This window comes from Crocodylus siamensis, unplaced genomic scaffold (genome assembly GCF_052110815.1).
Source record: "Crocodylus siamensis isolate JL-2025a unplaced genomic scaffold, ASM5211081v1 HiC_scaffold_478, whole genome shotgun sequence".
Taxonomy (NCBI): domain Eukaryota; kingdom Metazoa; phylum Chordata; order Crocodylia; family Crocodylidae; genus Crocodylus; species Crocodylus siamensis.
The window spans coordinates 478-12,620 of record NW_028324887.1 but is presented as its reverse complement, the minus strand read 5'-3'; the positions used below and the strand labels follow the sequence as shown (position 1 = coordinate 12,620).

Here is a 12,143-nt window from a genome sequence, read left to right as displayed (position 1 = left end):
GGATGGGCACGCGCCGCACCCCGAGGGTCCCCTCGGGCTCTGCGGCCCCCCATTGGGCACCTCAAAGACGGCCGCCCAGACGGAGCCCGTGGTCCCGGGCTCCACGCACGCGGAGCCCCTGGCTCTCGGCTGCGGGGGCTGCCTGTCCCTTTTTCAGGCTCTGGGGCCCGGGAGCATGGCCACCTCCCCTTGCGGGGTCTGCTCCCTACTGGGGTCTCTGGTGCACCGGCTGGAGGAGCTCCAGACCACAGTCCAGAGACTGCGTGCCATCAGGGACTGTAAGCAGCAGACAGACTCCTACTGCCAGGCCCTTCTCCCCCGGGAGCCGCAGGGGAGAGCTCCGTCTCCCTCCAGGACTAAGGAGGACTCTGGGACCTCCCGCTCTGCCCAGTCAGGGGCATGGACCGAGGTGGTCAAGGGCCCCAAGGCCCGCCGCACCAAGGCCCCTGCCTCGCCGGAGCTTAGCAACAGGTTCGCACCTCTTGCAGTCCCAGCAGAGCCTGCGCAGTTGCCGGCTCCCGCAGGCAACCCAGGCTCGACCGCAGCTACCGGCCCCACTCTCCCCAAGACAAAGCGAAAGGTGTTTGTTGTGGGAGACCCCGTCCTGCGGGCACTGAGGGGGCAATCTGCCGCCCCGACCCCTTAGCACGGGAAGTCTGCTGCTTCCCAGGGGCCCGCATCCGAGACATTGCGGAGAGGATCCCGCAGCTCCTCCAGCCTACAGACCACTACCCCATGCTCCTTATTCACGTGGGCACCAATGACACGGCTCGGAGCCCCCCAGCCAGGTCATAGGCGCTACAGGGAGTTGGGAGAGGGGCTTAGGAGTCTGGGAGCTCAGGTGGTGTTTTCGTCGCTCCTCCCAGGCTCGGGCTACGGGCTGAAGGAGGGAGAGGAGGATCCACGCGGTGAACCAAAGACTGCGGCGCTGGTGTCATCGGGAAGGCTTTGGCTTCCATGACCACAGCCCGCTCTTTGGAGAGAGAGGCAGTGAGCTGCTGGGAAGAGATGGCCTCCACCTCTCTCCCCTGGGGAGGAGGCTCTTCTCAGCCAAGCTGGCTGACCTGCTCCACCGGGCTTTAAACTAAGCCCACTGGGGGATGGGGGTACGACTGCCACTGCTGGCCCGCTGAACGGCCCTTGCAAAGCCAGAGGACCAAGGCACTTGAGGGAGCCCACCCGTGCCCCAGCCCTGGCACAATCTGTGGGCAAGGCAAGAGCCCCCAAGGGCACTCTTGCCTGCCTGTACACTAATGCCAGGAGCCTGGGCAACAAGCAGGACGAGCTCATCCTCCTGCTCAGTGCAAAGAAATATGATGTCATTGGGATAACGGAGACCTGGTGGGACTCCACCCATGACTGGACCACGGGGATAGAGGGCTATACCCTGTACAGGAGGGATCGTGTCGACAAAAGGGGCGGGGGTGTAGCTCTCTATGTGAAGGAAAGCTACATGTCCCTGCAAGCTGATGTTGGCGACCGGCAGGGACAGCTAGAGACCCTCTGGGTAAAAATTTGTGGGGAATTCGGCACAGGGGACACAACGGTGGTAGTCAACTACAGACCTCCCACTCAAAGTCCCGAGCTTGAGCAGGAGTTCGCCCGGGAACTGACTGAGGCCGCTCGCTCCAGGACCTTGGTTGTCATGGGTGACTTCAATTACCCGGACATCTCGTGGGAAGATCACTTAGCTAAATCTGAGCAGGTGCAAAGCTTTCTCTCGTGTGTGGATGACCTCTACCTGACTCAAGAAGTCTATGGGCCAATGAGAGGCAAAGCGCTGCTTGACCTGGTACTGGCTACGGGGGACGACCTAATCGGCGACCTAGTGATTGATGGGAAGTTGGGTGACAGGGACCACGAGCTGATCACCTTCACCATCTGCCGTAAAGCTGGCAAGTCAGTCAGCAACACAGAAGTCCTTGACTTCAGAAAAGCCGACTTTGATAAGCTCAAGAGGCTAGTCGGTCAGGCCCTCAGGGACCATGACCCCAGGGAGATGGGAGTTCAAGAAGAGTGGTTGCTTCTCAAGGAAGCGATCCTCAGTGCACAAGCTAAATCTATTCCAACACGGAGGAAAGGCAGCAAGAAGGCACAGCAGCCCCCCTGGCTCTCCAGAGACCTAGCGGACCTCCTGCAGCTAAAAAGGAAAGCCTACAAAGGATGGAGGACGGGATTCACCTCCAAGGAGGATTACTCCGCGCTGGTCCAGTTCTGCAGGGACCAAACCAGGAAAGCCAAGGCTGCAACTGAACTCCAACTGGCTTCAGGCATCAAGGACAACAAAATGTCCTTTTTCAGATATGTGGGGAGCCGGAGGAAAAGCAAGGGCAACATTGGACCCCTGCTAAACCAGATGGGGCAACTGACAACTGACGCCCAGGAAAAAGCCAACCTATTAAATAGGTACTTTGCGTCAGTCTTTCATCAGTCCCATGGGATGCCCATGCCTGCTATGGGACAGGGAAATCTGGGTGAGGGGGATCCCCTACCCTCCATCAATGCTGACCTCGTGAAGGAACACCTTGAGAAGCTGGATACCTTCAAGTCAGCTGGCCCTGACAACCTGCACCCCAGGGTACTCAAGGAGCTGGCGAGCATCATAGCCCAGCCCCTGGCATGGTTCTTCGAGAGCTCCTGGCACTCTGGTGTAGTGCCCGAAGACTGGAAGAAGGCCAATGTGGTCCCGATCTTCTAAAAAAGGGAGGAGAGTGGATCCGGCTAACTACAGGCCCATTAGCCTGACTTCTATCCTGGGGAAGAACTTAGAAAAGTTTATTAAGGAGGCCATGCTTGATGGACTGGCCCAGGCTAACATCCTAAGGGACAGCCAGCACGGGTTTGTTGTGGGTAGGTCTTGTTTGACCAATCTCATTTCCTTCTATGACCAGGTGACCTATCACCTGGACAAGGGAGAAGAGATTGATGTCATATATCTTGACTTCAAAAAAGCTTTTGATCTGGTATCCCATGATCACCTCTTGGCCAAACTGCCCAATTGTGGCCTTGGCTCCACCACGATCCGCTGGCTGGGAAATTGGCTTCATGGTCGGACCCAGAGGGTTATAATTGATGGCAGTCACTCATTGTGGTGCCCTGTGACCAGTGGGGTCCGTCTAGGCTCTGTCCTGGGACCCATACTGTTCAACACCTTCATTAATGATGTGCACACTGGAGTCAGGAGTGGACTCTCCGAGTTTGCTGATGACACCAAACTTTGAGGCAAACCATCCGCGAGAAAATAGGCGGGTGATCCAGGCTGAGCTGGACAAGCTCACAGGGCAGGGGGCTGGACTTGATGATCTCACAAGGTCCCTTCCAGCCCTAATGTCTATGAAATCTATGAAATCTGCTTTTTCTGACCTGCACCCCTGACACTCATCCCTGCTGGGCTTCACTCATTGGGACAGGAATTTTACACCACTCTGAATCTCCCTGTGATCCACCTCTCGCATCCAAGATGGACAATAGATATTTCAGCGATTCCTTCACCGCTGGGTCCAAGGACTGGCATTCAGGCCTCGAGCAGAAGTAAATGGTACCACTGTCACTCCACTGATGTAGCCGAGCTGTGCGTGGTCTCTGTGGACTGATATATGGGGCCACGGGTCCTCACGGCCATGTGGAGGGTACTGTCTGGAAATCTGCACTATTGCTGTAGAAAACAAAGGAACGAGAGGAGTCTCGGCTGGGAGGTAGCGAGGGAGGAGCTGTGGGGCAACAGGGCCCTCAGGAGTCCAGGACTTAGCGGACGTTGTCTGGTCTCCCAGCGGGGTGGGGCCGCGCCTGCCCTGGAGAGCTTCAGCAGGGGACTGGACGCACACCTCGCTGGGTGACTGGATCCCTGTGGTCTTTCCTGCCCCGAGCAGGGGGCTGGACCCGATAAACTCACACGGTCCCATCCAGCCCTACATGTCTGGAGAGAGAGAGAGAGCGAGAGAGAGAGAGAATAATAGTTGGAGGGGGATGTAAAAAACGTGTGAGTGTGTAAGAGACACACTGGGGGTGTATGAGAGATACTTGTGTTGTGTGTGTGTGTGCCTCATGGAACTGGTCAGTGTGTCGTGTGTGTTGGTTGCAGAGATGACCCGTGTTGAACTAGATCAATCCAGGCCTCTAACTGGATTAAGAAAAACGAGTGAAGAATAAGTGGTCTTGCTTCGTATTTTAAAATGTTTTAAGAGAAGAAACACTCTTCTGCTTACTATGACTCCAGGCACAGTTCTTGTGGAAGAAATGTTCTTCCTTTCCTAAAAGCAAAAAGGTGATAACAGTTTTCAAAACAAAAGGTGTTGCTGAGCAAGCAACTGTTATGATTTACCCCTGGCTTTCGTTTCAAGGATGCCTGGTTTAAATTATGTCTGTTTTCACAATATGCAGTATAAAAAGGTACATTCACTTGTAGAGGGGGAGTTCTGTTAGCTACGATTGCACGGTGTAGTTGCCACTAAAGTCAGACCGAGTCTGTGAATGCTAATACCAACCACAACGCAGAGTTTGATCTCTTCCACGCCTGTGTTCAGTGTTTGCACAGAAATACCCGGTCCTGCTGTTTCTGCCGCACACGGACCAGGAAACAAGCTCCCGGTTTGCGGCTCTGAGAGTCCCGCAGAAACGGCACACACTCTCAGTGACCCGTGACTCGAGCGGCTCGACGTTCATACATGCAACGAAAGTGTCTAGAGGACACGCACAGACCCCGAGACCTTTGGCTCCTCTGGGAGGGGAGAGGCCTGGGGGGTGAGAGGGCGGGGCGGGGGGCCCGGACCCCTGGGCTTTCTGCAGGGAGGGGCTGGAGGGGAGAGCAGCGGGCCTGGGTGGCCGGATGCCTGGGTTGTCTTGGGGGCGCTGGGTGCAGGAGAGAGCAGGGAGGTTGGGGTCTTGGATGCCTGGGTTCTGTATAGGGGAGGGGGCTGGGGGCTGGGATGCCTGGGTTCGTTGGCAGGGGAGGGGGCTGGCGGTGAGAGCAGAGGCCCAGCTCAGCCCTCAGGCACTCACCGCGCACGGGTCTGGTCCTGGGTCCAGCTCAAAATAAGGGCAATGCTCTCCCGTGGGGCTGGCCCTCCTTCCCTCCCCCTGTGTACTGCCATCAGTGCCAGGCAGGATACTGGGCCGGTCACTCTGCCCAGCTGCCCCTCCAGAGCGCGGGGGCTTGCTGGCATCCGCCTGCTTCTTAGCTTGCAAAACAGATAACGCGGAGGAAACGTTTCTTTTAAATATTTTTAAACTATTGCTTATGAGCTGCATGCCCCCCCAGTATCTCTATCTCCCAAAACGCTCCCAATATCTCCCAGTGCCATCGGATCTCCCAGTCTGTCCCAGTGCCCTCATAGCATGTCCATGCCAAGTCGAGGCATGTCCTTGGTGTGTGGGGGCATGTTCTGCCACCTCTGCAATCCTCTGTGCTCACACATCCCATACATCTCCTCATGCTCTGACACCTGGAAAAGCCGCGCCAGGGTTGTGGCATGTTATTGCATGTCTCTGGCATGTTAAAACGTGTATGTAAGGTGTCAGAACATGTTTGTGGCATGTCCCTTGTGTGGCGGGCCAGTAGGGGGTGCTCCTGCCTCGAGCCGCCCACCTCCGTGCGCCCGACCGCCTGCCAGGCGCCGAATGCCTCCCTAGGGCGCCTGATGCTCGGCCGACCCCTCTCCCGGAGCACACTCGCTAGTCTGGGGGTAACGTGCCGCCCCCACCCCGAGAAGGGACTGTCTCGGCCCTGTGTCCTCAGGGAAACACAGGCCTAATAGTCCGACGGGTACTGGACCCGGTACAGGCACTTGGGCACTTCCCCAAGTCCGGGGGCAAAAAGCAAAGTTTCCCTTAGTCCACAGACCTAAGGGGTCTCTTAGGCATAATTTAGACCCACCCCTCAATAAGTCTTCCACACCGGTCACAAAGGAGAACTTTATTGATTACAGGGGGTAGGGGAAACTAGGGGACAGGGTTCAGCAATATCTTAGAAATCCTAGAGAGCAAGCAGTGTGGCTGAGGTAGCCTTTTGATCACGCATCTGTGTTACTGCCAGCTAGATATCTAATGCGACTGAGTAGCTTACTCACCAGCATCTTCCAGAGCTCTCCAGTTTCCCCTCTGGAGTCGTGGGGTGAGAGAGAGAGCTGGGTCCCGATGGCAAGGCTCCTCTGTCTCCCCTGCTTGGCTGCTGCTTCACCTCATGGCCGAGGAGAGAAGAGAGCCGCCTTCCCCCCAACCTATACAGCCCGTGTGACCTCATTCACCTGGGCCAGTGGAGGTCAGCCCCAGCTGGCTGTCAGCCAACCAATTTGAAATACATCACCTGTTACCGGGCAGATTCCAGCCCCCCAGGTAGAAACCCCCCACCCAGGTCATTGATTCCAGTCCCGTGGGCAGAGCGAGCAGGTCCCCCCTCCCTCAGGACTGCAGCCAGTTCAAGTTACCTAAAGAGACCGGCGGAGGTGTGACTCCTCCGTGCTGGCCCCTCTAATCAAATGGTTGCTGCTCAGAGGTTTTAGTCACAGTGTCACAGGGCGGAGATTTTGGGGAGAAACAAGGTGGGTTTACCCCACACTTCCCCCCCCTCCTTTAAACGCTTGGATCCGTAGCTTCACAGAGGTATGGAGACAAGCGTGCTAGTTTGGAGGGGTCACCTTTTCGACCCTACAGAAAACTACACACCACATGATACTGGTCCTAACAATAAAACATATAAAACATAAAAGCACATTCAGGAACTTCCCCGTCCGAGCCTCTCATGCAGGCCTGAGTCCACCCGACCCATGACCGCGAGTCCTTTCGTGACGGGGCATCTGCGACCACATTCTGCCATCCCTCAATGTGCTCGACGGTGCAGTTGAACTCCTGAAGCTGCCGGGCCCATCGCTGCGGCTTGGCAGTGGAGTTTCGCATCGTCTGCAGCCACCGCAGTGGGGCACGGTCCGGTAGGACGGTGAACGGCTGCCCCCATACATAGGGCCTCAGCGTGTTCAGTCCCCAGACGATTGCCAGACACTCCTTCTCGATAGACGACAGGTTTCGCTCCCGAGGGATTAATTTCCGGCTGAGGTACACCACGGGGGGCCGCGTCCCTTGGTGCTCTTGTAGGAGTACGGCTCCTAGTCCTGCGTCGGAGGCGTCCGTGGCGACGTAGAAGGGTTCATCAAAGAGCGGTGCCTTCAGGATCGGTCTTTGACCAGGGCGGCCTTTAGGGTGTCGAATGCTTCTTGCCATCCTGGCCTCCAGACCACGGGATAAGGGCTGCCCTTCTAGGTCAGCTCATGTAGGGGAGCTGCCGTCACTCCGAATCCCGGGACAAACCGTCTGTAATATCCGGCCAGGCCCAGGAAGGCTCTGACTTGCTTCTTGGTTTGTGGAGGCGGCCACTCCTTAATGGCCTCGATCTTGTCCCACAAGGGAGCAGAGAGGGGCTGTAGGGGAGCCTTGCTCTTGTCCCCACTTTTGCCCTTCTGCTGGCATGTCTCGCAAGATCTGCAAGAGTCCGTCACATCCTGGGCAATTCGGGGCCAATAAAAGTTCGCCTGCAGCCGCTGGCGTGTCCGTTCCCTGCCCATGTGACTGGCACACGGTAAATCGTGAGCCATGGAGAACAATCGTTGTCTGTATATGCAAAGTACAATGATCAGGCGATGGGGTTCCCAGGTCTGGGTGCAGTTCCTGGGCACCCACAACCGGTAGAGAAGTCCCTTATCCCAGACCACCTGTTCCCTCTTCTCCGGGGTAAACTCACTCTCCTGCTCCTGAGCCATCTGCCGGAGGTCCTCCAAGCTGGGGTCCCCCAGATCCTCCTGCTTGAACGCCTCTCGCCCGGCTAAGCTGTCCGCAGAGAGTTCGGGGGCTCCTGCGGGGAGTGCATCTTCACCCTCAGGGACTTCGCTGAACTCCTCCCTGAGAGGCTCTCCTTCCTCTGCCACTGATGGAACAGACACTTCCCTGGGACTGTCACTTAGCCCACCCTCGGGGTTGCTAGTTCCCTCAGGAATTGGTGTGCGATCACCCTCCACTGGGGACTCTCCCAGTGCAGCCAATGGCGTGGGTGTCTGTTGGGGAGTTTCTAACCCTCCCCGTCTAGCATTTTTGCTCTGCAGATGTGTCACCGCATTAATGCGGTAGGACTCTAGCTCTAGGGCCTGGTCCACCTCCCGGTGCAGGAGTTCTTGATTAAGTATATCCCGTCCCACCAGGATGGGAGCCGGAGCCCCTTCCAGCACACCCATTTCTACATGCATCGAGCAGCCTCTCCACTCGAGGGGTGACCGGGTTACCGGTATCTCAAATGGTGGAGACTCCACCCCTTGAATGGTAAGGGTCTTCCTGGGGATTATATCTGCAGGTGAAACTAGGTTGGCATCGATTAATGTCACGCTGGACCCCGTGTCCAGTTCCCCAATAAGGGTTCTCCCATTGACCGTTATCTTGGTCCGGTGGGGGGCCATCACCTCCTCTGGGTTTGTGATCCTGTAGCAACAGGCACGCCCCGCGGAGGGGCTCGGGCCTTCCCCCTCACTGCGTACAGCTGTTGCTTGTCTGACGGGCTTGGGCTTGGTGCTTAACTTTGGGCAGTTGGGCTTGATGTGGCCCGGCTCCCTGCAGTTATAGCACCCCCTCTTCTCCGAATTGGGGTGTTTGGTCCAATCAGGGGCCTCCTTCTGCTCGGTCTGGGATGGCCCCTTTTCCCCTTTTGGACCTGGCCCTCCTCTTGCCCCTCCTTGGACCCCTTTATGTTCCTTCCCAGACTAGGGGGGCTTCTTGTCTGACCCCTCACAATTAAGCAACAGCTGATCTGCAATTTCAGCGGCCTCTTGGACTGTTTTGGGGCCCCTGTCCTTGACCAGGGTTTTAACCTCCCTTGGACAGCAATGATAGAATTGGTCCAATGCCATGAGTTGGTACGTTTTCTTGGCAGTGTCAGCCTTGGCTCTCCCTACCCATTTAAGGAAAGCATCCCACAACAAGGCCCCATAGTCAGTCATTGACTTCTCCCGTTGTGGGCGGAGATTCTGGAATTTTTTCCGGAAATAGTCCGGCCCTAACTTGAACCTCAAAGCCATGGCCTGTTTAAATGTATCATAGTCATCAGCTGTATCTGAGGGCAGGCTGTTCAGGAACGCTGCCAGGTCGCCATCTACCAGAGCCGCTACGTGCAGCATGTACTCCTACTCAGGCACCTTCAGCCGTCGGGCTTGCTTCTCAAAGATGCTGAGGAATACTTCGGGGTCATCTCCGGGTTGGTAGCGAGCGAAGGCTGAGGAGTTCGGTTTGGGGCGTTCCCCGGGAGCTCGCGGAGGGCCTGCACCATCCCCGTTGGTCCACAGACAGAGTACCTCCAGTTCGTGCTTGCGCTTGGCCTCTGCCTCTTGGGCCTCCGCCTCGCGCTTGGCCTCTGCCTCTCGGGCCTCGCGCTGTGCTGTCTTCTCCGCCAGGTCCATCTTCCTCAGCTCCATCTCCATCTTTGCCTTCTCATGCTCAGCCTCCTTCTCCATCTTTGCCTTCTCCAGCTCCATTTCTTTCAACTCCACTTCCATCTTTTTCAGATCCAGCTCATACTTGAGCTTGCCCTGTTGCCCCTCTGTAGGGGTTGATCTCCCTGAGGACTGCGAACTTGGCATGCGGCACTGTGATTCTGGGGAGGACTCAGGAGTTGGCGTGTGTGGAGGTTGCTCTGTGGCTGAGTCATGGTCGCACAGGAGTTTAATCAGTTCCTCCTTCTTTAGCCCTTTCTTCACATGAAGGCCTCTCTTTCGCCAGCTCTTTCAGTTCAGGCATGGTCTTTTCGGTGTACTGCTCTGCCATCCTGGCTATCTACACTATCCAGTCGACCCGATGCCAAATTAGAAATTGTTTTCTCAAGAGGTTTCAGTGTCTCTATTACTCTTCCCATATTATGCCTTTAAAGGTGCACGGTATTCAGATCCCACCACTACCACCACGTGTGGCGGGTGCAGGGATCCCACCTAGGTAAAACATCTGGGCATTCATATCCCACCTCTGCCACCACGTGTGGCGGGCCAGTAGGGGGTGCACCTGTGTTGAGCCGCCCACCTCCCTGCGCCCGCCCACCTCCAGACACCGAATGCCTCCCTGGGGGTGCCTTATGCTTGGCCGACCCCTCTCCCGAGGCACACTCGCTAGTCTGGGGGTAACGTGCCACCACCACCCCGAGAAGGGACTGTCTCAGCCCTCTGTCCTTGGAGAAGCACAGGCCTAATAGTCTGACGGGTACTTGACCCAGTACAGGCACTTGGGGCACTTCCCCAAGTCAAGGGGGCAAAAAGCAAAGTCTCCTTTAGTCCGCAGACCTAAGGGGTCTTTTAGGCGTAATTTAGACCCACCCCTCAATAAGTCTCCCACACCAGTCAAAAAGGAGAGCATTATTGATTACAGGGGGTAGGGGAAACTAGGGTACAGGGTTGAGCAATATCTTAGAAATCCTAGAGAGCAAACAGTGGGGCTGAGGTAGCCTTTTGATCACGCATCTGTGTTACTGCCAGCTAGATATCTAATATGATTGAGTAGCTTCCTCAGAATCATCTTCCAGAGTTCTTCCGTTTCCCCTCTGGGGTCTGGGGGTGAGAGAGAGAGCTAGGTCCCGATGGTAAGGCTTCTCTGTCTCCCCTGCTTTGCTGCTGCTTCACCTCATGGCCGAAGAGAGAAGAACCTCCTCCCCCTCCCAACCTATATATCCCCTGTGAACTCATTCACCTGGGCCATTGGAGGTCAGCCCCAGTTGGCTGTCAGGCAACCAATTTGAAATACATCACCTGTTACCGGGCAGATTCCAGCTCCCCAGGTAGAAACCCCCCACCCAGGTCATTGATGCCAGTCACGTAGGCAGAGGGAGCAGGTTCCTCCTCCCTCAGGACTGCAGCCAGCTCAGGTTACCTAGAGACAGGCTGAGGTGTGACTCCTCTGTGCTGGCCCATCTAATCACAGAGTCACAGGGCAGAGATTTTGGGGAGAAACCAAGGTGGCTTACTGCCACAAAGGCTACCTCAGCCACACTGTTTGCTATTTAGGATTTCTAAGATATTGCTCAGTCCTGTACCCTAGTTTCCCCTACCCCCTGTAATCAATAAAGTTCTCCTTTTTGACTGATGTGGGAGACTTTTTGAGGGGTGGGTCTAAATTATGCCTAAGAGATCCCTTAGGTCTGCGGACTAAGGGGAACTTTACTTTTTGCCCCCTTACTTGGGGAAGTGCCCCAAGTGCCTGTACTGGGTCGAGTACCCATAGGATACTTAGGCCTGTGTTTCCCCAAGGGCCGAGACAGTCCCTTCTCGGGGTGGTGGCTGTGATGTTACCCCCAGGCTAGCATATGTGCTCCAGGAAGGGGTCGGGCTGGACATAAGGCACCCCTAGGGAGGCATTTGGAGCCTGGCAGGTGGTCGGGTGCAGGGAGGTGGGTGGCTCAATGCAGGAGCACCCCCTATTGGTCCGTCATAGAGCCGCTTACAGACTGCAGCACTGCAGAACAAAGAGCAGCTTGATTGGGAGAACATCAAGCCAGTTAATAAGAAGAAAGCATCATTGACAGCTGGCCAATTGAGACCTTCAGAGGGATCAGGGAGATTTTAAGGAGCCATAAAGGGACCCAGCTCCCTCAGCACTGCCAGACTAGAAGTGCTGCTGGTGCTGCCAGGCAGCTGGTTTGAAACTTGGGGTGAAGCAGTGATTAAAGCACGTGGGAGTGCTCCAGTGCACCGCACACCCAGGTCTGCCCCTGCGCCCCAGCCAGCAGCCCTAGCTGCTCACCCGCAGTGCAGTAGCAGAGAGGGGTCAGGATCACTTTCTCTAAGAGCATCATGGGATCCTCATGGGAAGTGGCTCCTCCTCCAGCACATCACCAAAAACAAGCAATGTTCCTCTAGAGGGTGAAAGCTGAGCTCTGTGCCAGTGTGAGGTTGTCCTTATTCTCAGCGTGACCCCTCATGCCGGGCGGCACAGGCTGACCCCAGGGCACAGTCAGGACCGAGGGGCTTGAGTGCCGGCAGTGCAGCCAGAGACACGCTCCCCTGCAGCGCTGCAGGCACAGGGCGAATGGCAGCCGGGAGCCAGGCCCTTGTCTGTCCCAGCAGCTTGTCCCCAGGGCTCTGCCGGCCGTGTCCAGCTGTGGCCCTCAGGCCATTTGCAGTGCTCTCTGGAGG

At 56.5% G+C, this 12,143-nt stretch overlaps 1 protein-coding gene across 2 annotated transcripts; it reads right to left on the bottom strand.

The window, feature by feature from the left end:
* Positions 1 to 2,879: 2,879 nt before the first annotated feature.
* On the bottom strand, positions 2,880 to 10,050 carry LOC149851694 (uncharacterized). 2 transcript variants are annotated; one of them, XM_090030482.1, is made up of 2 exons: positions 6,066 to 10,050; positions 2,880 to 3,916 (listed from the first exon to the last, which is right to left on the bottom strand). In XM_090030482.1, the coding sequence occupies exon 1, from the start codon at positions 8,433 to 8,435 to the stop codon at positions 7,248 to 7,250; it is 1,188 nt and encodes a 395-aa protein (XP_089886608.1). In that variant the 5' UTR covers positions 8,436 to 10,050; the 3' UTR covers positions 2,880 to 3,916; positions 6,066 to 7,247. Both variants share the same exon structure in this region, with proteins under 2 accessions (XP_089886608.1, XP_089886610.1).
* Between the last annotated feature and the right edge of the window lie 2,093 nt (positions 10,051 to 12,143).

Coding starts and splice junctions, on each gene's coding strand:
- LOC149851694 (XM_090030482.1), bottom strand. CDS start 8,435: ATGGCCCCCCACCGGACCAAGATAACGGTCAATGGGAGAACCCTTATT.